The sequence below is a fragment of the Schistocerca cancellata genome, chromosome 4 (assembly GCF_023864275.1).
Source record: "Schistocerca cancellata isolate TAMUIC-IGC-003103 chromosome 4, iqSchCanc2.1, whole genome shotgun sequence".
NCBI lineage: Eukaryota > Metazoa > Arthropoda > Insecta > Orthoptera > Acrididae > Schistocerca > Schistocerca cancellata.
In genome coordinates this window covers 201,871,627-201,893,150 of record NC_064629.1, presented here as the reverse complement: position 1 = coordinate 201,893,150, position 21,524 = coordinate 201,871,627, and the positions used below count along the sequence as shown (strand labels likewise).

Here is a 21,524-nt window from a genome sequence, read left to right as displayed (position 1 = left end):
ACGGGTTTTAACGTCATTATTTCTTCGCCAGACAATTGTCAGCCTCATTTTCATAATCTGCCACCACAAAACCACTCCTTTTAATACATTTACACGCAGTTTTTTCGAAATTTTCCGGAATTTCTCCATCCTTTAACGTGTTTTGGCGGCAACACAACTACCTAACCTTTGTACCCATCATTGTTCCCCAACCTAAGTTCAGCACAGGATCAACATAGCTCATCTCAAACCAACACTTTTTCGCCTTTTTTCACAACAGATCTCCAGTTATTTTCATTTCAACCTCATGTTACACTTTCCACCTTCTAATACCGTGTCACCCTCACAACACCCCCCACAACGACCCCATTAAGTTTTATTTACATTCCCTCCGCAAACATGCCTTCACCCTAGCCAGATTACGCTCGCATATTTTATTTTCTCAGGCTTGTCTGACATTTGGCATTACCCCCAAAGGCCTCACACTTAAAGTTCCCATCTGTGGCTGCAACCCTTCTTTCCATCAGTCCCTGTACCAGTTCCAAACTGAACAATCCATTGCCCTCACCCACCTAATCCTTCACCTACACATCAACTCAGCCAATGAACACACCCGTCAACTCCTATCCTTAATAAAAGTCCTCAATCTTTTCTCTCCCACATCCACACCGGCTGTTCAGAGCATCCTCCTACAGGCCAACTGCAAATTAGAACAGCATGCCACCCTTCACCTCAAAAAACTATCCAATCTCCTGGTTTCCCACCTCCGGAAAGGCAACTCACTCACCCTTCAAAACCTTTCCAGCAAACCTCAACCTCCTCTCATTGCACACAAACCCAGTCTCTCCCATCTACTCAATCTCCCACTTCCAGCTCCACTCCCTCCAAAACCTCAAAATTCCAATCAACACAATCTGGTACCACAACACCCTAACTCAGTAGTTAACCTTTCCTCCAAACCTCTCTCCCAATCCGAAACCTCTGTCCTATCCAAAGGCCTCACCTTCAGCCCCACTCCTAGATTCAACCAAACAGCCCTCGTCAAAGATTTACTGTCCTACACTCGTACTCTCTGCTGGAAGTATCACTTTGCCACGAAGAAAAATGATCCTAATCCTACCCCTAATGATCCAACTCCCCAAGACACTATCCAAATTGAACCCTGCCTGGAACAGTTCCGTTCTCCGTCACAGCGAGACCCACCTCCTCTTCCTCAAAATCACCCTCTCCAAACCTTCCAGGAATTTCTGACTTCCAGCCTTGCCTCTCAATCCTTCTTAAAAAACCTTAATCCTACTCCCAACATCACCACTGCTGAAGCCCAGGCTATCCGTGATCTGAAGGCTGACCGGTCCATTGTCATTCTTCCGGTGGACAAGGGTTCCACGACCGTGGTACTTGATCGTCGGGAGTATGTGGCTGAGGGACTGCGTCAGCTTTCAGACAATACCACATACAAAGTTTGCCAAGGTAATCCCATTCCTGATGTCCAGGCAGAGCTTCAAGGAATCCTCAGAACCTTAGGCCCCCTACAAAACCTTTCACCTGACTCCATCAACCTCCTGACCCCACCGACACCCCGCACCCCTACCTTCTACCTTCTTCCTAAAATTCACAAACCCAATCATTCCGGCCACCCCATTGTAGCTGGTTACCAAGCCCCCACAGAACGTATCTCTGCCTACGTAGATCAACACCTTCAACCCATTACATGCAGTCTCCCATCCTTCATCAAAGACACCAACCACTTTCTCGAACGCCTGGAATCCTTACCCAATCCGTTACCCCCAGGAACCATCCTTGTAACCATTGATGCCACTTCCTTATACACAAATATCCCGCACGTCCAGGGCCTCGCTGCGATAGAGCACTTCCTTTCACGCCAATCACCTTCCACCCTACCTAAAACCTCTTTCCTCATTACCTTAGCCAGCTTCATCCTGACCCAAAACTTCTTCACTTTTGAAGACCAGACATACCAACAATTAAAGGGAACAGCCATGGGTACCAGGATGGCCCCTTCGTACGCCAACCTATGCATGGGTCACTTAGAGGAAGCCTTCTTGGTTACCCAGGCCTGCCAACCCAAAGTTTGGTACAGATTTATTGATGACATCTTCATGATCTGGACTCACAGTGAAGAAGAACTCCAGAATTTCCTCTCAGACCTCAACTCCTTTGGTTCCATCAGATTCACCTGGTCCTACTCCAAATCCCATGCCACTTTCCTTGATGTTGACCTCCACCTGTCCAATGGCCAGCTTCACACGTCCGTCCACATCAAACCCACCAACAAGCAACAGTACCTCCATTATGACAGCTGCCACCCATTCCACATCAAACGGTCCCTTCCCTACAGCCTAGGTCTTCGTGGCAAATGAATCTGCTCCAGTCCGGAATCCCTGAACCATTACACCAACAACCTGACAACAGCTTTCGCATCCCGCAACTACCCTCCCGACCTGGTACAAAAGCAAATAACCAGAGCCACTTCCTCATCCTCTCAAACCCAGAACCTCCCACAGAAGAACTACAAAAGTGCCCCACTTGTGACAGGATACTTTCCGGGACTGAATCAGACTTTGAATGTGGCTCTCCAGCAGGGATACGACTTCCTCAAATCCTGCCCTGAAATGAGATCCATCCTTCATGAAATCCTCCCCACTCCACCAAGAGTGTCTTTCCGCCGTCCACCTAACCTTCGTAACCTCTTAGTTCATCCCTATGAAATCCCCAGACCACCTTCCCTACCCTCTGGCTCCTACCCTTGTAACCGCCCGCAGTGTAAAACCTGTCCCATGCACCCTCCCACCACCACCTACTCCAGTCCTGTAACCCGGAAGGTGTACACGATCGAAGGCAGAGCCACGTGTGAAAGCACCCACGTGATCTACCAACTGACCTGCCTACACTGTGACGCATTCTATGTGGGAATGACCAGCAACAAACTGTCCATTCGCATGAATGGACACAGGCAGACAGTGTTTGTTGGTAATGAGGATCACCCTGTGGCTAAACATGCCTTGGTGCACGGCCAGCACATCTTGGCACAGTGTTACACCGTCCGGGTTATCTTGATAGTTCCCACTAACACCAACCTATCCGAACTCCGGAGATGGGAACTTGCTCTTCAATATATCTTCTCTTCCCGTTATCCACCAGGCCTCAATCTCCGCTAATTTCAAGTTGCTGCCACTCATACCTCACCTGTCATTCAACAACATCTTTGCCTCTGCACTTCCGCCTCGACTGACATCTCTGCCCAAACACTTTTCCTCTGTATATGTCTGCTTGTGCCTGTGTGTGTGTGTGTGTGTGTGTGTGTGTGTGTGTGTGTGTGCGCGCGAGTGTATACCCGTCCTTTTTTCCCCCTAAGGTAAGTCTTTCCGCTCCCGGGATTGGAATGACTCCTTACCCTCTCCCTTAAAACCCAAATCCTTTCGTCTTTCCCTCTCCTTCCCTCTTTCCTGACGGGGCAACCGTTGGTTGCGAAAGCTAGAATTTTGTGTGTATGTTTGTGTTTGTTTGTTTGTTTGTCTGTCGACGTGCCCGCGCTTTTGTTTGGTAAGTCAAATCGTCTTTGTTTTTAGATATATTTTTCCCCCACATGGAATGTTTCCTTCTATATATATAATATTTGTGTGTGTGTGTGTGTGTGTGTGTGTGTGTGTGTGTGTGTGTGTGTGTTGTCAGAAGAAGTTGTACAAAAAAAAAAAAATACTGAAATCTGCAAGACTAGAACTGATGTCATGGCCATTGATTTTGTGTAGCATCTACCTCTGCCATTCATGCCAGTTCAGGAAAGAATTGATCATCAGTGGTCTAGATTTTAGGATCCAGAAATCCCCTTTGTTGTAGCGACAGTTCAGGGTAGAACATACTGCCTTTGACAAATTGCAAACAGTAACGTACTTGACGTCAAAGTTCAGATTTTACTGTGGAGTGGTCAATAACTTTCTTGGATGCACCAGTGGGAGTACTTGGTCCAGAATATATTTATTGACATTTGCCCTGGAGAATGCGGAGACTGTTTCCATGAGTACTGTCTTGTTCATTACATTATCCAGTTGACTTCCTGTGCTGGCCAAATGCTGCATATAGACTTTCCCATGCTTCAGTTATCAGCTATACAGACATTTCTATTGTCATCTACCCTCCTTCCATTAGGTCATCTAAGTCTTTTATTCTCTCAGAATCCACCAGAGAATGTCCTCAGTCCATCTACCATCTGTTAGTCTGGCTACCCATTCTCCTTATTACTTTTTCATTTTCATTATTTATGATTGCACCTTCCACTCAAATTTGTTACCTGATCAATATATTTTCCTATACCCCTAGTTGTTACCAACATGCATCTCTTATTGTTCAATGAGCAACTCTATTTTTGAATGGCTTTTGCATTAGAAAGTACTTAAAGTGATAACTGGTATTACACACAATATGTAAACTTTCCTTTCCAGGCATACCTTAAAATCTGTTCTTAACACCTTATTTAGGTTAGCAGAATCACTCGAAGCCATTTTTATCTTCCTGTTTATCTTGTGCTGCTCATCTGGTCATGGTCTTCAGGTGTAAGAGAATTTTTAGAGATTTTGTTAAAACTGTGCCAGAAGCTTTCTCAGCCTCTGTGAAAGCCAGACAATGCACTCTTCTCAAATTTCATTCATGACTTGCAAATAGTTGAATAAGTTGTACCCAATTCTGAAGCCAGCTTGTTCCTTTGCTGTATTAAAACCCAGCTGGTAATCATTTTAGTGAATGTCGTGTACATTATGAAACAGACTTACTGACAACTGTTTTTCCTGTGTTTTTGTAACAAACGGAGCTGTAAAATATCTAGGATAATTTGTTCATACTGATTTAAGATAGATCAAGCACATAAATTAGTTGAAGGAAAAGTAGGTGCGAGACTAGTATTATTAAGCAGAAAGAAAAGGAAACTTACAAAACAGTTGTTTGACTGTCAATATTGCTTGTCAGTTTTGAATGTTTACCAAATAGGATTAATTGAGGTAACAGAAGATTTGACGAAGAACGCCATGACGAAGTTCACTATTGAATTGTATGTGTGCACTCCAAGAAGTCGAGGAATATATTACTTCCTCCCACATACAGTATACCTTGTCAAATGACCACAGTGATGAAATCGCAGAAATTAGTGGTCATGTGGAGACTTGCTGACAGCTATTGCCCTCATGCACCATATTTTTAACAAAAAGGAAAAAAATGATTATGGTACGTGAAGTACCGCTCACTGTTTCTGGAGTTTAGGTTAGATGTTGACATCAGTTTTCGTGGATAAGTGAGATTTAATGTGTGTGTTTTCAGCATCCTCAGACACTTCACTTTCCGTAGGTATATCACCACCGTGTAAAAATGACTGCCACTTCTCTTCTGTATGTAGCATTTGCTGCCATTCTTAACTTCAAAATGAAAACATTATCTAAGCACTCACATATATTCAGTTCATCTGTATCTTTATTATGTGGAAAGCGTATCCCAGTAGATTGTTATTTCTTGTTTTGAAATTTAGGTTCTAACTTCAGTTTTGTGGGAAATAAAACAAATATTCCTGTGCACCATTTATAGGTCCACTATAGGTGAATAGTTGCCTTTCCCTTATTTTATGTATGTATTTTAGTTGTTATGATCACAAGAATTTAAAAACAAATACACTATGTCATCAAAAGTATCCGGACACCCCCAAAAAATATGTTTTTCAAATTAGGTGCATTGTGCTGCCACCTACTGCAGGGTACTCCATATCAGCAACCTCAGTAGTCATTAGACATCCTGAGAGAGCAGAATGGGGTGCTCGACAGAACTCCCGGACTTCGAACGTGCTCAGTTGATAGTGTATCATGTGTCATACGTCTGTATGTGAGATTTCCACACTCCTAAACATCCCTAGGTCCACTGTTTCCAATGTGATAGTGCAGTGGAAATGTGAAGGGACACATACAGCACAAAAGTGTACAGGCTGACCTCGTCGGTTGACTGACAGATACCGCCAACAGTTGAACAGGGTCGTAATGTGTAATAGGCAGACATCTATCCAGACAATTACCCAGGAATTCAAAACTGCATTACGATCCACTGCGAGTACTATGACAGTTAGGCGGGAGGTGAGAACACTTGGATTTCATGGTTGGCTGCTCATAAGCCATACATCATGCCGGTAAATACCAAACAACACCTCACTTGGTGTAAGGAGCGTAAACATTGGATGATTGAACAGTGGAAAAATGTTGTGTGGAGTGACAAATGATGGTACACAATGTGGCGATCCGATGGCAGGGTGCGGGTATGGCGAATGCCTGGTGAACGTCCTCTGCCAGCGTGTGCAGTGCCAACAGTAAAATTCGGAGGTGGTGGTGTTTTGTTATGGTCGTGTTTTTCATGGAGGGGGCTTGCACCCCCTGTTTTGCATTGCACTATCACAGCACAGGCCTACATTGATGTTTTAAGCACCTTCTTGCTTTCCACTGTTGAAGAGCAATTCGGGGATGGTGATTGAGTCTTTCAACATGATCAAGGACCTGTTCATAATGCAAGGCCTGTGGCAGAGTGGTTGCATGACAATAACATCTCTGTAATGGGCTGGCCTGCACAGAGTCCTGATCTGAATCCTATAGAACACCTGTGGGATGTTTTGGAATGCCAACTTTGTGCCACGCCTCACCGACTGACATCTGTACCTCTCCTTAGTGCAGCACTCTGTGAAGAATGGGTTACCATTCCCCAAGAAACCTTCCACCACCTGACTGAACGTGTGCTTGCGAGAGTGGAAGCTGTCATCGAGGCTAAGGGTGGGCTAACACCATATTGAATTCCAGCATTACCGATGGAGGGCACCATGAACTGGGAAATTATTTTCAGCCAGGTGTCCAGGTACTTGTGATCACATAGTGTATATGTGTAGAAGATATGTACACCTGAAAATCTCCTCAGCTGTGGGAAGAAAAAAAAAGAAATGTTGTGTATTCATGTAGTTGTTGCAGCTCCAATGCTTGGCTGTACCTGTACATTTCTCTTGGTGTAGTTGTCACGAATGTCTTTTGTAGCTGTCTCCTCATGGTTGATACTGTTCCAGTGTGATAAATTATTGTGTTCAAAATTCAAATTACAGGGAACAAGAAATGGAAAGTTTCGCGAAGTTTATTCATGGCATGGATGTTGCTGTGAAAAACTTAATGAACACTGCAACAGACCAGACAAAGAAGCATCAGGGTCCATACAAACGTGAATATCAGAGAGTTGGGCAGGCATTTCTTATGCTGGCAAATGCTTTTGACATGGATACAGGTAGGTGCGTGCATTTTGTTTTGTAGATTAAAACATTTCTTCTTGCAGTTTTCATCCACTTTTACACAAGTGTACAACTGCTGTGTGGTTTTGTCAGTTAATTACCCTTTTAGTGTATATAATACTTTGTCTTAATAGAACAGAGTAAATGCAGCACTGAGATGTTGCCCTTTGATATACCTAAGAAAAATTTTACTCCATTTTATCAGAATTAAAAATACTTGAAGGGAGTTTGTGGTGTCCATTTGAAAACAGCTTGCAAGTTGTCATTCAAGAGTGAGTTTGTTTCAAGAGTACAAACAAGCACTCTGAATCAGCAATGATCTGATACGCAAGAGGTTTGGAGCTGTTAAAATTAAGATAATTCATCTAGTTAGGTTTAGTATATTGATGATGAAAGATGAAATGATTATGTATGTTGCGAAACCTTGCATTCTGGCAATTCTAGGTGACAGGTGGGTACTTGGCTGTTTCCTAAGTTTGATAAATTTTCTAAAGGTTGTCTGTTATGCTAGCACATGGCTCTTTTAGGCTTTTGTGCTGTCAGAAAGAAAGCAAACTTCTGATTATAATTCAGATTTAAAATACTGAAGGAGGGGATATAAAAATGTTAGTGGTGGATACTGGCTCTTTCAGCTGTTGTAAACAGAGTAGTATGGATCACACTGGCGGGGCTGAAGCAGAGACACAGGATTATATGTCATAAAATATTGATCTTAGGCGAGAGGCTGTAAAAGCCCTGTGATTGCATCCACCATTAATAAACTTATGATGTACCTCACTTTACATCAGTTCTTGTACAGGGTGTTCAAAAAATCTCTCCGCAGTGCCATATCATTGTTAGCCGCGCATGCTGTATGATTGTTCGCCTGCCTGGGTTACTTCCCTTCAAGTAGACTCTCTCAGCATTCCACTGTTTCGTTTATCTCAGCCAGCATCAGTAGTATCGTTAGTGTGTGTCGTTGCGTGTTGATGTGAACGTTTTAAGTTTAGTTCCTTTTGTTTCGTTTTTGTCACTGTTAAAATGCTAATCATTGAACGTATGTTTGTAGTCGAATAAGTGTTCAAAGTTGGCGGTAAATAAACAATTTCAGTTCGTCAAACATTTAATTCAGTTTTCCTGGAGGAAACACTCCCACATCGCAATACTGTGCGAGATTTGATTAACAAATTTCGAAGTAATGGTTCAGTGACAGATGCACCAAGAAGTGGTTGTCTTAGCGTTTTGTTTGAGGATAAACTACTTGATATTTCTGATAAAATATCCATGAGTCCGAACAAGTCGGTAAGAGAACTCTCCTAGGAAATCGATGTCAGTGTCGAAACGGCCCACACAGCTGTAAGGAAAAAATTAGAACTTTTCCCATACAAAGTGACAGTCCTGCAAGAACTGAAAAATACTGATCATGGCAAGAGACTGCATTATTGTCAATGGTTCAAAAAGTTCGTTCAACAAAATGGAAGGGATATTCTTAATGAAACGTTTTTCACGGATTAAGCATGGTTTCATTTCTCTGGGTACACGAACTAGCAAAATTCTCATATGTCGAGTACTGCAAATCCCTTGTGTGTCCATGAGGAACCACTTCATTCTGTAAAATAGGGGTTTGGATTGCAATTTCTAGATGTCGGCCCCCCTGCGGGTTTGGGGGTTAGAATAGGCCCGCGGTATTCCTGCCTGTCGTAAGAGGCGACTACAAGGAGTCTCAAATGTTTTGGCCTTATGTGATGGTCCCCTCTCGGGTTTGACCTCCATCTTTCTAAATTATTCCGAAGAGCGAGCCAATTGGGGAAGGGCGCCTTACATGGTGCACTGTATCCGTCGTGTATTGAGACCTTTAGCCGGCTTTTTCGTCGTTGCAATGGTGTCCTGCTCGTTTTCCATCTCTTGGGCGAGGATACGTCCCTGGGTGCGATTCCCACGCTGCACTCTGCAGTGTTTCTTTTAACTGCGACGACGACCTTGGACAGTTTTGCACCTAAGATCCAGCACGGTAGCCAGTCCATTGTGGTGGGGCCGCCATGTACCCTCTTGGTTGTAGCCCCCTGACAACACAGGGATCGTTCTACTGATGCCTGCGCCGTTAACTCCCCACGTATGCCAAGGAGTAGATGCCCGTCTCCCTGGGGCATCAGGACTCCCGGTAATGGACATCCTGCCAGGTGGCTATTGCTGCGGCTGGGTGGCGCCCGTGGGGAGGGCCCTTGGTCGGAGTAGGTGGCATCAGGGCGGATGACCCGCAATGAAGCGTGGTACATCATCTCTCGCTGGCGGCCAGCCGCCAGCAGTCTCTAAGCATTCTCGGGCTCAATTTAATGCTGAAAAGTACAATCCGAAAACGTTCCCCTCTCTGGTCACGCCGTGGGAGGAGCGTAAGTCTCAGGTTGGAGGTAATAGTTATTTGCCCCGATTCTTAGTTTGTACGAGAGCTGATGGGGAGTCTTTTCTCTCCACAAAGCCTCAGTTCTTCGTCGAGCATTTAGAGGACAAGCTTGGGGAGGTGGAGGGCTTGTCAAAAATGCGCTCTGGATCGGTCCTGATCCAAACGGCATCCTCTGCCCAGTCACAACGGTTGCTTGCTTGTGACAAGTTGGGGGATGTTGCTGTTACAATCACACTGCATAAGAGTTTAAATATGGTCCAGGGAGTTATTTACCATAAGGACCTTCTTTTGCAGTCTGATGACGAGCTGCGCGCCAACTTAGAGCGCAGGGGTGTACATTTCGTCCGGCGCGTTCATCGGGGTCCGAAGGAAAATCAGATAGCTACCGGTGCCTTCATCTTGGCCTTCGAGGGTGATAAGTTACCGGACAAGGTCAAGGTGATGGTCGACCGATGTGACGTCAGGCCCTATATTCCTCCCCCGATGCGGTGCTTCAAGTGCTGGAAGTTCGGCCATATGTCTTCCTGCTGCACTTCCAGCCTCACATGTCGAGATTGCGGACGCCCGTCTCATCCCGATACTCCATGTGCCCCGCCTCCCATCTGTGTCAACTGCGGGGAGCACCATTCACCTTGCTCGCCAGACTGCAGAATCTTCCAGAAAGAACGCAAAATCATGGAATATAAGACCCTGGACCGACTGACTTATACTGAGGCCAAAAGGAAATACGACCGATTACATCCCGTGAGAATGACATCATCCTACGCCGCTGCTACAACACCTGGGCTCGCCCCATCAGTTTCGCAACTTCCGGCCGGTTCGCTGAGTGGTACAACTCCTCTTGCCCCCTTGCCAGTGGGGGGCTCTACCCACCGTGTTGCTCCTGCGCCACCTACCTCAGGGGCAACACCATCCCCCCCATCAGGGACGTCCGTCCCTGCTTCTAAGCCGGAGAAGTGTCCAACTTCTTCGGCTTCTCGTGCTCGCAAGGGGTCCCTTGGGTCCCTCCCTTCCCAGGTTTCCACCAGTGGGAAGGCTGACGACCGACAGTGGCGTAAGTGCCCGCAATCAGCTGGTCGAAGGGCTTCACGATCCTCCTCAGTCCCGGAGACTGAATCGGTGAAGCCCTCCCAGCCAGTTAAACCCAAGGAGCAGCGCGAGAAATCCAAGAAGAGCTCTAAGCCCAAGGAATTCGCGGTGGCAGCCACCCCACCGCCACCTTCCAGCTCTGCGTCTGAGGACGAGGTGGAGATCCTGGTGTCCGCTGAGGACCTCGATCTCGCCAGTTCCTCAGACGCCATGGATAGCACTAGCACGGGTGCTCAATCGGAGGCAGCAGGTGACCCAGCGGCGTAATCTGTCTTCCCAGTCCCGTCACGCCTTTCTCCGCCATGGACAATACCATCCTCCAGTGGAACTGCAGCGGTTTCTTCCACCATCTAGCTGAGCTCCGCCAGCTTATCAGCCTTCATCCTTTCCTTTGCATTGCTCTGCAGGAGACTTGGTTTCCGGCAATGCGAACCCCCGCCCTCCGTGGCTATCGGGGTTATTATAAGAACCGGGCGGCTTATGAAAGGGTGTCTGGTGGCGTCTGCATATATGTCCTTCACACTCTGCACAGCGCGTCTGTCCCTCTCCAAACACCTTTAGAGGCTGTCGCTGTTCGGGTGTGGACGCCACAGGCTGTTACCGTTTGCAGTCTTTACCTTCCACCGGATGGTGAGGTCTCGCAGCATGTCCTGGCTGCACTGGTAGCCCAATTGCCGCCACCTTTCTTGCTATTGGGCGACTTCAATGCCCATAACCCTCTGTGGGGTGGGTCAGTGGCAACAGGTCGAGGCGCCATCGTTGAGCATTTATTGTCGCAGCTCGATCTCTCGCTGTTAAATGATGGTGCCTTCACACACTTCAGTGTGGCGCATGGCACCTACTCTGCCATTGACCTTTCCATCTGTAGCCATAGCCTCTTACCGTCTGTCCAATGGAGTGTGCATGACGACATGTGTGGTAGTGACCACTTTCCGCTCTTTTTGTCACTACCACAGCGTCACTCTTCTGGGCGCCCTAGCAGATGGGCTATGAATAAGGCTGACTGGGACTTGTTCTCCTCCACTGCCGCTTTTGAGCCTCTCTCTACTGATGACATTGATGCGGTGGTTCAATCGGTCACCACCGGCATCGTTACTGCCGCCGAATCTGCCATTCCCCGTTCTTCTGGGTCCCCTCGGCGGAAGGCTGTGCCTTGGTGGTCGCCTGAGATCGCTGAAGCGATTAAAGATCGCCGGCGGGCGCTCCAGCGTCACAAGCGACATCCCTCCGTATACCACCTTATCGCCTTCAAACGGCTGCGTGCGCGGGCCCGCCTCCTTATCCGCCAAGGCAAGGAGTGCTGTGCTGGGAGCGGTATGTGTCCACCATTGCCCTCCATGTCACTCCTTCACAGGTCTGGGCCAAGATTCGACGCGTCTATGGCTATCTGACCCCTGCCAGCGTCCCTGCGCTCTCACTGAATGGAGCAGTTTGTACTGACTCCGACGTCATTGCCAATCGCTTAGCAGAGCATTTTGCTATGAGTTCCGCTTCTGCGAATTACCCCCAGGCCTTCCGCTCCATTAAAGAGCGGATGGAACGTCGGAGCCTTTCGTTTCGCACCAACCACCCAGAATCTTACAATGCTCCATTCAGTGAGTGGGAATTTCACAGTGCCCTAGCTGCTTGCCCTGATACCGCTCCTGGGCCAGATGGCATCCACTGTCAGATGCTGAAACACCTTTCAGTGGACTGCCAGCGGCACCTTCTCGATCTTTACAACCGTCTTTGGGTCGAGGGGGAGTTTCCGTCGCAATGGCGGGAAGGCGTTGTCATCCCCGTTTTGAAACCTGGACAGACCCCTCTGGAGGTGGACAGCTACCGTCCCATTAGCCTCACCAACGTTCTTTGCAAGTTGCTTGAACGGATGGTGAGCCGGCGCTTGCATTGGGTACTGGAGTCTCGGGGCCTTCTGGCTCCGTCTCAGGATGGGTTCCGTAAAGGCCGCTCCGCCACCGACAATCTGGTGAGCCTGGAGTCGGCCATCCGTACTGCCTTTGCCCGCCGTCAACACCTGGTCGCTGTCTTTTTCGACATGCGGAAGGCGTACGATACGACATGGCGTCATCACATCCTTTCTACGCTTCATGGATGGGGTCTTTGGGGTCCTCTGCCGATTTTTATCCGCAATTTTCTGTCGTGTCGTACCTTCCGCGTGCAAGTCGCGGCGTCGTATAGTTCCTCTCACGTCCAGGAGAACGGTGTGCCACAGGGTTCTGTTTTAAGTGTCTGTCTGTTTTTAATAGCCATTAACGGGCTTGCTGCCGTGGGAAATTCTGTCTCCGCTTCCCTGTATGCTGACGACTTCTGCCTTTACTACAGCTCTACTGGCATTGCAGCTGTTGAACGTCAGCTACAGGGCGCTATCCGTAAGGCGCAGTCTTGGGCTGTAGCGCATGGGTTTCAGTTTTCGGCAGCCAAGACCCGCGTTATGCATTTCTGCCGGCGCCAAACAGTCCATCCTGAGCCGTGGCTTTATCTTGCCGACGAACTCCTTGCTGTGGTGGAGACCCACAGGTTTTTGGGGGTGTTTTTCGATGCCCGGTTGACTTGGCTGCCTCATATCCGGCAGCTTAAACAGACGTGTTGGCGGCATCTAAACGCTCTGAGATGCTTGAGCCACACCCGCGGGGGCACCGACCGCTCTACCCTGTTGCGGCTCTACCAGGCGTTAATCCAGTCCCGTCTGGATTATGGGAGCCTGGCTTATGGCTCAGCATCCCCATCTGCGTTACGGGTGCTGGACTCAATTCTCCACAGCGGGATACGCCTTGCCACTGGTGCTTTCCGCACCAGCCCTGTGGACAGCGTACTAGTGGAGGCAGGTGTACCTCCACTGCGGTTCCGGCGCCAACGTTTGCTGGCTGCTTGTGCTGCCCATGTTCTAAGCTCGCCCGGGCATCCAAACTATCGTCTCCTGTTCCCGCGATCGGTCGTCCGTCTGCCAGAACGTCGGCCCCGGTCTGGTTGTACAATAGCGGTCCGCGTCAAAGAGCTTCTCTCTGGGCTTCAGGTTTTCACTGTTCCACCTCCTTTCCGGGCTACTTTGCATACACCCCCATGGTGTGTTCGTCGCCCTTGCCTTCGGCTCGACTTGGCACAGGGCCCTCCAGAGGCCTTCTGCCGCCACTTTTATTCCATCCTGGCCACGTATCAGGGCTCTGGCATTGTTTACACTGACGGTTCGATGGTTGCTGGTCGTGTCGGGTATGCACTCACTCTAGGGGACCGTTCCGAACAACGCTCCTTGCAGGATGGCTGCAGCGTTTACACTGCTGAGCTGGTCGCCATCTCTCGTGCCCTAGAGTATATCCGCTCCTGCTCAGGTGAGTCCTTCGTTATCTGTAGCGATTTCCTGAGCAGTTTACGAGCTCTTGCCCAGTGTTTCCCTCGTTCTCGTCTGGTGATGGCTATCCAAGAGTCTCTGCATACTCTTGCCCGTTGCGGCCGCTCTGTGGTCTTTGTGTGGACCCCCGGTCATGTCGGTATCCCGGGTAACGAACATGTTGACCGCCTGGCGAAAGAGGCCACCAGTAAGCCATCTCTGGACGTTGGCCTCCCAGAGACTGATTTGCGGGCAGTCTTCTGCCGCAAAATCTTGGGGCTATGGGACGATGAATGGCGCGAACTGACAACGCGCAATAAACTCCGTGATGTCAAGGAGACGACGGTTGTGTGGCGGTCATCCCTGCGAGCCACTCGCAGGGACTCAGTAGTTCTTTGCCGGCTCCGCATTGGCCACTCCCGGCTGACACACAGTTATTTACTGCGCCGGGAGGACCCTCCTCTATGTCGATGTGGGGCAGCTTTGACAGTGGCCCACATTTTGATGGCCTGCCCCCTTTTAGCTGTGGTCAGGCAGACATTTGCGCCGCCCGATACGCTCCCTGCCCTTCTAACAGACGACTCCGCTATGGCTGACTTAGTTTTACGTTTTATTCGGGCAGGGGGATTTTATCATTTAATCTGAGTGTTTCTGTTTTATTTTATTGTTTTGTGTTGATTCTGGCCTTTGGCCTATGATTTTAAACTGATTTTTTAATGTGTTTCTAAGTGGTTGGCTTTTCCTTTTTTATTTCTATGGTCGGCCAACCACTGTCACACTCTGTGTGGTTTTAGTTCGTTTTGTCTTGTCTTTGTCTCAGTTTCCCTTGTTCTGTATCGTCTGTGATCTATTCTGTTCCTCGTTTTTATTCTCTGTGGGTGTTCTTTGTATTTGGAAAAAGGGACCGATGACTGTAGCAGTCTGGTCCCTTTCATCCCCCAAACCAACCAACCAACCTAGATGTCGGATTGTGGGTCCCATATTTTTCAACGAAACAATAAACTCACGACGATACTGCAGTGATATTCGGTACCCATTCATAGGAGAACTTGTGTTAAGTGAAATACTGAATGGTTATTTTCAACATGATGATGCAACCGCGCATACAGCTCGTGTTTCAATGTCACTGCTTGCTGATGTTTTTGGTGATCACATAATTTCACAGGGACTTTGGCCTCCACAATTGCCCGACCTAACACCTTCTAACTTTTTCTTCTGGGGTGCAGCAAAAGCAATGGTCTATAAAAACTGTCCAAAGTCTATCAATGAACTGAAAAATGCAATATCCACTTTCACTGCTTCTGTTACAGAAGAAATGTTACAGCTTGTGTTTGGAAACATGATTAGACAAGTTGAATTGTGTATTCAACACCAGGGGGGACAATTTCAACAATTAATGTGAAAATTTGTAAGTAAAAATGAGTATTCAATAAATTAATAACGTGTATTTCACTGAGTTTCATTTTGATATATTCACTGCAGCATATGGCACGCACAGCTAACAATCATGCGGCACTGCAGAGAGACTTTTCGAACACCCCTTATATATATATATATATATATATATATATATATATATATATATATATATATATATATATATATATATATATATAAAAACCATGAAAAAATTATCTGATAGTGAACTAAGCTCAGTCGGTAAAATAGGTGGGGTTTTTTTTTTTTTTTTTTGTTTTTTTTTTAAGGGGAGGTATAAGTTTATCTGTTGATAGTTTGAGGGATTTGCCTTACATGAGAGTTTGGCAAGGCACTCTTGACAGCTGTTGAATACTCTTGAGTGTATCATGCTGCAAGCTGTTAATTTTTAACACCAAAGAGTTCTGTCACTTGGATTCAGAGACCATCCCAGCTTTTTTTGTTCGTGGTTTGAAGTGCTTAAGGTGATACCCCTAATTGTAGGGTAAAAGTACATTTTGCTCTCTTTAACAGTTCAGAATGCTTAAACCAGACGCTCCACCAAAGAGACACCAGGATGCTCACATCTCTTTTGTGAGTACTTGTTTGGCACAATGGGACAAGTACTTGCATGGTGGTAGCCCCCTGACCATGCAGGGATCACACGGTGGATGCCTGACCTGGAAACTTCTCATACAAGCCAAGGAGTATGTGCCTGTCACAGCTGGGGTGTGGGGCCTGTGGATAACAGTTAACTGGCTGTGGTGCAGACTCTGGGGTAGGATAAACCTGTGATGGGACTGGAATATGAGGTGACGGGGTGGGTGGATTGGGCAGGTCTTGCAGCTGTGTCTTCCACAGGGGTATGATCCATGTGGCAGGGGATTGGGGTGGGAGTGGCATAGGGATGGACTAGGATGTTGTGGAGGTTGGGAGGCCACAGAACACCATTCTGGGAGGGATTGGAAATATCTTGGGTAGGATGCCCCACTTTTCAGGGCATGATGGTAGGCAATCAAAGCCCCTACAAAGGACACAGGTCAGTCGTTGCTGTCCGGGGTGGTACTGGGTGACAAGTGGGGCTCTTCTTTATGGTTGGTTCTTGGAAAGGATGTGAGGATTAGGTGTGTGTGAGGATATGGCATGGGAAATCTGTTTGTGAATTAGGTCTGGAGGGTATTGCCTATCTGCAAAGGCCTTTGTGAGGTCTTCAGCATACTGGGCAAGGGAGTTATCACCACTGCAGATGCGTCTACCACAGGTGGCCAGGCAGTATGGGAGGGATTTTTTGATGTGGAAGGAGTGGCAGTTGTCAAAGTGCAGGTATTGTTGGAGATTGGTGGTTTGATGTGGACAGAGGTGTAGATAGAGCAATCTGAGAAGAGAAGATAGGGAGGTGGCATGATGGATGGACAAGAGTAGGGTGAAATGGGTGGGAGAGAAGGTATTGAAGTTGTGGAAGAATGAGGATAACATGTCCTGGCCTTGAGTCCTGCTTATAAAGATGTCGTCAATAAACCTGAAGCAGACCAAAGGTTTGGGGTTTTGAGAAGCTAGGAATGTTTCCTGTAGTTGGCCCATGAAACGGTTGGCATAGAAGGGTGCCATGTGTGTGCCCATAACTGTGCCATGAATTTGTTTGTATACCTTCCTGTCAAAGGTAAAGTATCCAGAATGAGATTTTCACTCTGCAGCGGAGTGTGCGCTGATATGAAACTTCCTGGCAGATTAAAACTGTGTGCCCGACCGAGACTCGAACTCGGGACCTTTGCCTTTCGCGGGCAAGTGCTCTACCATCTGAGCTACCGAAGCATGACTCACGCCCAGTACTCACAGCTTTACTTCTGCCAGTATCTCGTCTCCTACCTTCCAAACAGTTTTAATCTGCCAGGAAGATTCAAAGGTAAAGTAGCTATGGGTTAGGATGTAGTGGGTTAGGTGTAAAAGGAATTAAGTGGTGGGTCTGGAATCTGTAAGACATTTGTAGAGGTAGTGTTCAATCACACCAAGGCCATGGGCATGAAGGATGTTGGTGTATAGGGAGGTTGCATCAACAGTGATGAGTAGGGATCTGGGAGGTAAGGGTGTGGGGGTGGCAGAGAGCCGGTGCAGGAAATGGTTAGTATCTTTAATGTGGGAGGCTATGTTTTGGATAATTGGGTGGAGATGTTGATAAAAAAGGGTCAAGATTCTTTTGGTGGGTGCGCTGCAACTAGCCACAATGGGACACCCAGGATAGTTAGGTTTGTGGATTTTCTCATGAATGTAGAAGGTGGGTGTGTGGGCTGTCGTTTGGGTGAGTGGGGAGATCTCGCATGCAATCAGATCCCCCAGGGGGTCCACAACTCTTTTGTGGATACGTGCGTACCGAGCACGGGACCCCGAGCTAATGTGGCCTTCCTTCCTTTCCGGGCTGCATACCTTCCCTTTCCGCATCCTTACCCATCCCTATCTTCACCCCTCCTCCCCTCACCTCTGGCTCTTTCCTTCCCTTTCTCCCCATCTGGGAGTATGGTTTGTGCCTACGTCCGGAGACGGACGCTCGTAAATGTACTGCATTCTTCGCCTTCCTTGCTTTTATGTCTTCTTCCTTCCTTTGTCCTTCTCTTTTCCTTACCTCTTCTCCTTTTACCCTTTTCTCCACTGTGGCGTTTGAGACCTCTCTTCTTTCCTTTCCCTTTCTCTTTCTTCCTCCCTGTGCGTGTCTGAAGGCCGACCCACGCCTTTTGTGCGTAGCCGGTGACGGGGTAACACGTAATTCCCTGCCCCGGGTAGACAGGTAGGACACGTACGTACCCCCTGGTAACGGCCAGGCCCAGGGAGGGGTGATTACCCGAGCTGATACCTTCCGAAAGTGCCGATTGGTCCCTCCGTCCGTTTGTCGGGAGGTGTGACCTGAGGTGTGAACAATCACCTAAGGTGGGAGTGCCCTCAGAGAGGGCCCCCACAAGGGAGGAGCGCGCCATCGGAGACGCCGGTAATCATGGGGGATTCTTCCGCAATGGTTTCCTCACCTTCCACTATGTCTGCTCACAAACATAAGTATACCGAGTCTCAGCCACAGACGATTCTTCCATCATTGCCACAGTTCGTTGTTGTTTCTCGGTCTGACGAAGGTCACGACTTCTCCACGGTCAACCCTTTCATTATTCAGAAAGGTGTCGACGCAATTGCAGGTCCTGTAAAGTCTTGTTCCAGATTACGGAATGGCACCCTGTTGTTAGAAACACACAGTGCCCTCCAGGCACAAAAATTGCTGCGTACTTCTCTGCTCCACACCTTCCCTGTCCGGGTGGAACCGCACCGTACCTTAAATTCCTCGCGTGGAGTCGTTTATACACGCTCCCTCGATGGATTGTCTGACGAAGAAATTCAGCACTACCTGTCTGACCAGGGCGTAACGGCTGTTCATAGAGTTATGAACCAGGTTGACACGAACATCATTCCAACCCGCACTGTCTTCTTGACATTTGACAAAGTTCAACTCCCATCGAAAATCAAAGCAGGCTATGAGATAATTTCCGTTCGCCCTTACGTCCCAAACCCTACGCGTCGCTATCGATGTCAGCGGTTCAATCACACCAGCCAGTCCTGTTCCAATCCGGCCAAATGTGTTACGTGTGGCAAGGCTGCCCATGAGGGTGCTTGTCCACGTCCATCCCCTCGCTGCATCAACTGTATGGGTGACCACGCTGCTTCCTCTCGAGATTGCCCCGTTTTTAAGGACGAAAAGCTCATCCAGGAAATAAGAGTGAAGGAAAAGGTGTCGACCTTTGCTGCTCGAAAATTATTCGCCAGTCGACAGCCCACCGTGCCTCAGACAGGAAAATACAGCACTGTCCTTGCTTCTCCTCGGCCAACAAAGGAGGCGGCCACGCAGACTTGCGACCTCACCTTTAGTCCCACGGTCGTCAGATCGGCCAGCGCAAAGATCGCCCGTTCAACCTCACCACTTTCGCCTGCCCACTCTATGGCTCACCCTTCGTCGGGTTCTGCTAAATCTCGAGCCCAAAAGTCAGACGCCAAGTCTTTGAAAAAAGAGCATACTTGTGAAGAGTTTTTACGTACCGCAACTTCACAACCATCGGTTCCTCCTTCATCTAAACATCATACTTCCAAGAAGGCTACAAAGAAACCCAGTTCCTCTCCTTCTCCGCCAAGGCCTGTCCCATCTACAGCACCACCTGGCGGAAATCGCCCTCGGCCGTCTTCTGTGTCGCCGAGGCGCACTGCTGGTGGCCGGTCAACCGGCCGATCGCTGGTGGTAGGGGCTGCTCCTGACCAACGTATGGATCAGGATCTTCTGCCTTCGGCTGAATGCCATTCCATGCTGTCGGTCGCAAGCTCTGAGCAGTTGTTGAGTTGACAGCACCCTTGGTCACATTCCTCCATTTTCTGTTCACCCTATGTCCATTATCCACTGGAATATCCGCGGCATTCGAGCCAATCGGGATGAATTGTCGGTCCTCTTACGATCCTACTCGCCGGTCATCTTCTGTCTTCAGGAAACAAAGCTGCGTCCCCAAGACCGCTTTGTTCTCCCTCATTTTCAGTCCGTCCGATATGACCTCCCCTCTGTTGAAGGCACTCCAGCCCATGGAGGACTCATGATTCTTCTCCATGATACTCTCCATTATCACCCAATCCCCTTAAACAGTTCCTTCCAAGCTGTCGCCGTCCGTCTTTCCCTTTCTGGATACACGTTCTCTCTTTGTGCTGTATACATTCCATCATCCACACCAATGGCACGAGCTGATCTCCTTCATCTTCTTGGTCAGCTTCCACCCCCCTATTTGCTGGTTGGGGACTTCAATGCCCACCACCCGCTTTGGGGATCTCCACATCCTTGTCCACGTGGCTCTCTATTGCTAGACGTCTTCCACCAAGCGGATCTAGTTTGCCTCAACACTGGGGTCCCCACATTTTTGTCTGCCTCCACGACAAATTTATCTCATTTGGACCTTGCGGTCGGTACTGTTCCGCTAGCTCGGCGCTTCGAATGGTTCGCCCTTGATGATACACACTCGAGTGACCACTTTCCATGTGTCCTTAGACTGCAGCCTCCACTGCCATATATGCGCTCGCGATGCTGGAAATTTGCCCAAGCCGATTGGACACTTTTTTTGTCTCTAGCGACATTCGATGACCGTCGCTTTCCCAGCGTCGACGATGAGGTCACACATATTACCGACGTTATTCTTACAGCTGCGGAACGTTCAATACCACGCACCTCCGAATTGCCCCGGCGCCCCCCAGTTCCTTGGTGGAACGAGGCATGCCGTGACGCAATACGTGAGCGGCGACGTGCTCTTCGCATTTTCCGTCACCATCCTACCTTGGCCAACTGTATCCGCTATAAGCAGCTCCGTGCGCGATGCCGTCGCGTCATCTGCGATAGCAAGAAGGCAAGCTGGAAATTCTTTATTAGCTCATTTAACACCTTCACTCCCTCCTCGGAAGTTTGGAGTCGGCTTAGCCGGTTCTCAGGCGCGCCTAGTTTCTCCCCGGTCTCTGGGCTCACTGTCGCACATGATACCTTAGTGGACCCCGTCGCAATTTCTAACTCGTTGGGTCAGCACTTTGCTGAGATTTCGAGCTCTTCAAATTACCCGCCAGCGTTTCTCCCGAAGAAACGTGCAGCGGAAGTGCGACATCTTGCTTTCTCCTCTCAAAATCACGAAAGCTACAATACTGTTTTCTCCATGCGGGAACTCCAACATGCCCTCTCTTCTTCTCGCTCCTCCGCCCCAGGACCGGATGGTATCCATGTCCAAATGTTGCTGCATTTATCAACCCATAGTCTGCGTTACCTCCTTCGCCTTTATAATCGAATTTGGACCGACAGTACCTTTCCCAGACGGTGGGGGGAAGCTGTTGTCGTTCCCGTTCCGAAACCTGGAAAGGACAAACATCTCCCCTCTAGCTATCGCCCCATTTCTCTCACGAGTAGTGTCTGTAAGGTTTTGGAGCGTATGGTGAATTACCGTTTAGCTTGGTGGCTGGAATCCCGCAGCCTTTTAACACCA

The 21,524-nt window shown here is 48.4% G+C and overlaps 1 protein-coding gene across 2 annotated transcripts in view; it reads left to right on the top strand.

Moving 5' to 3' along the window:
• Positions 1-21,524, top strand: part of LOC126183776 (sorting nexin lst-4) — a 101,482-nt gene that overhangs the window by 58,977 nt on the left and 20,981 nt on the right. For both annotated transcript variants that reach the window (XM_049926011.1, XM_049926013.1), the window contains exon 9: positions 7,109-7,284. In XM_049926011.1, the coding sequence (XP_049781968.1) occupies positions 7,109-7,284 (176 nt within the window). The remainder of the gene's footprint in view (positions 1-7,108; positions 7,285-21,524) is intronic.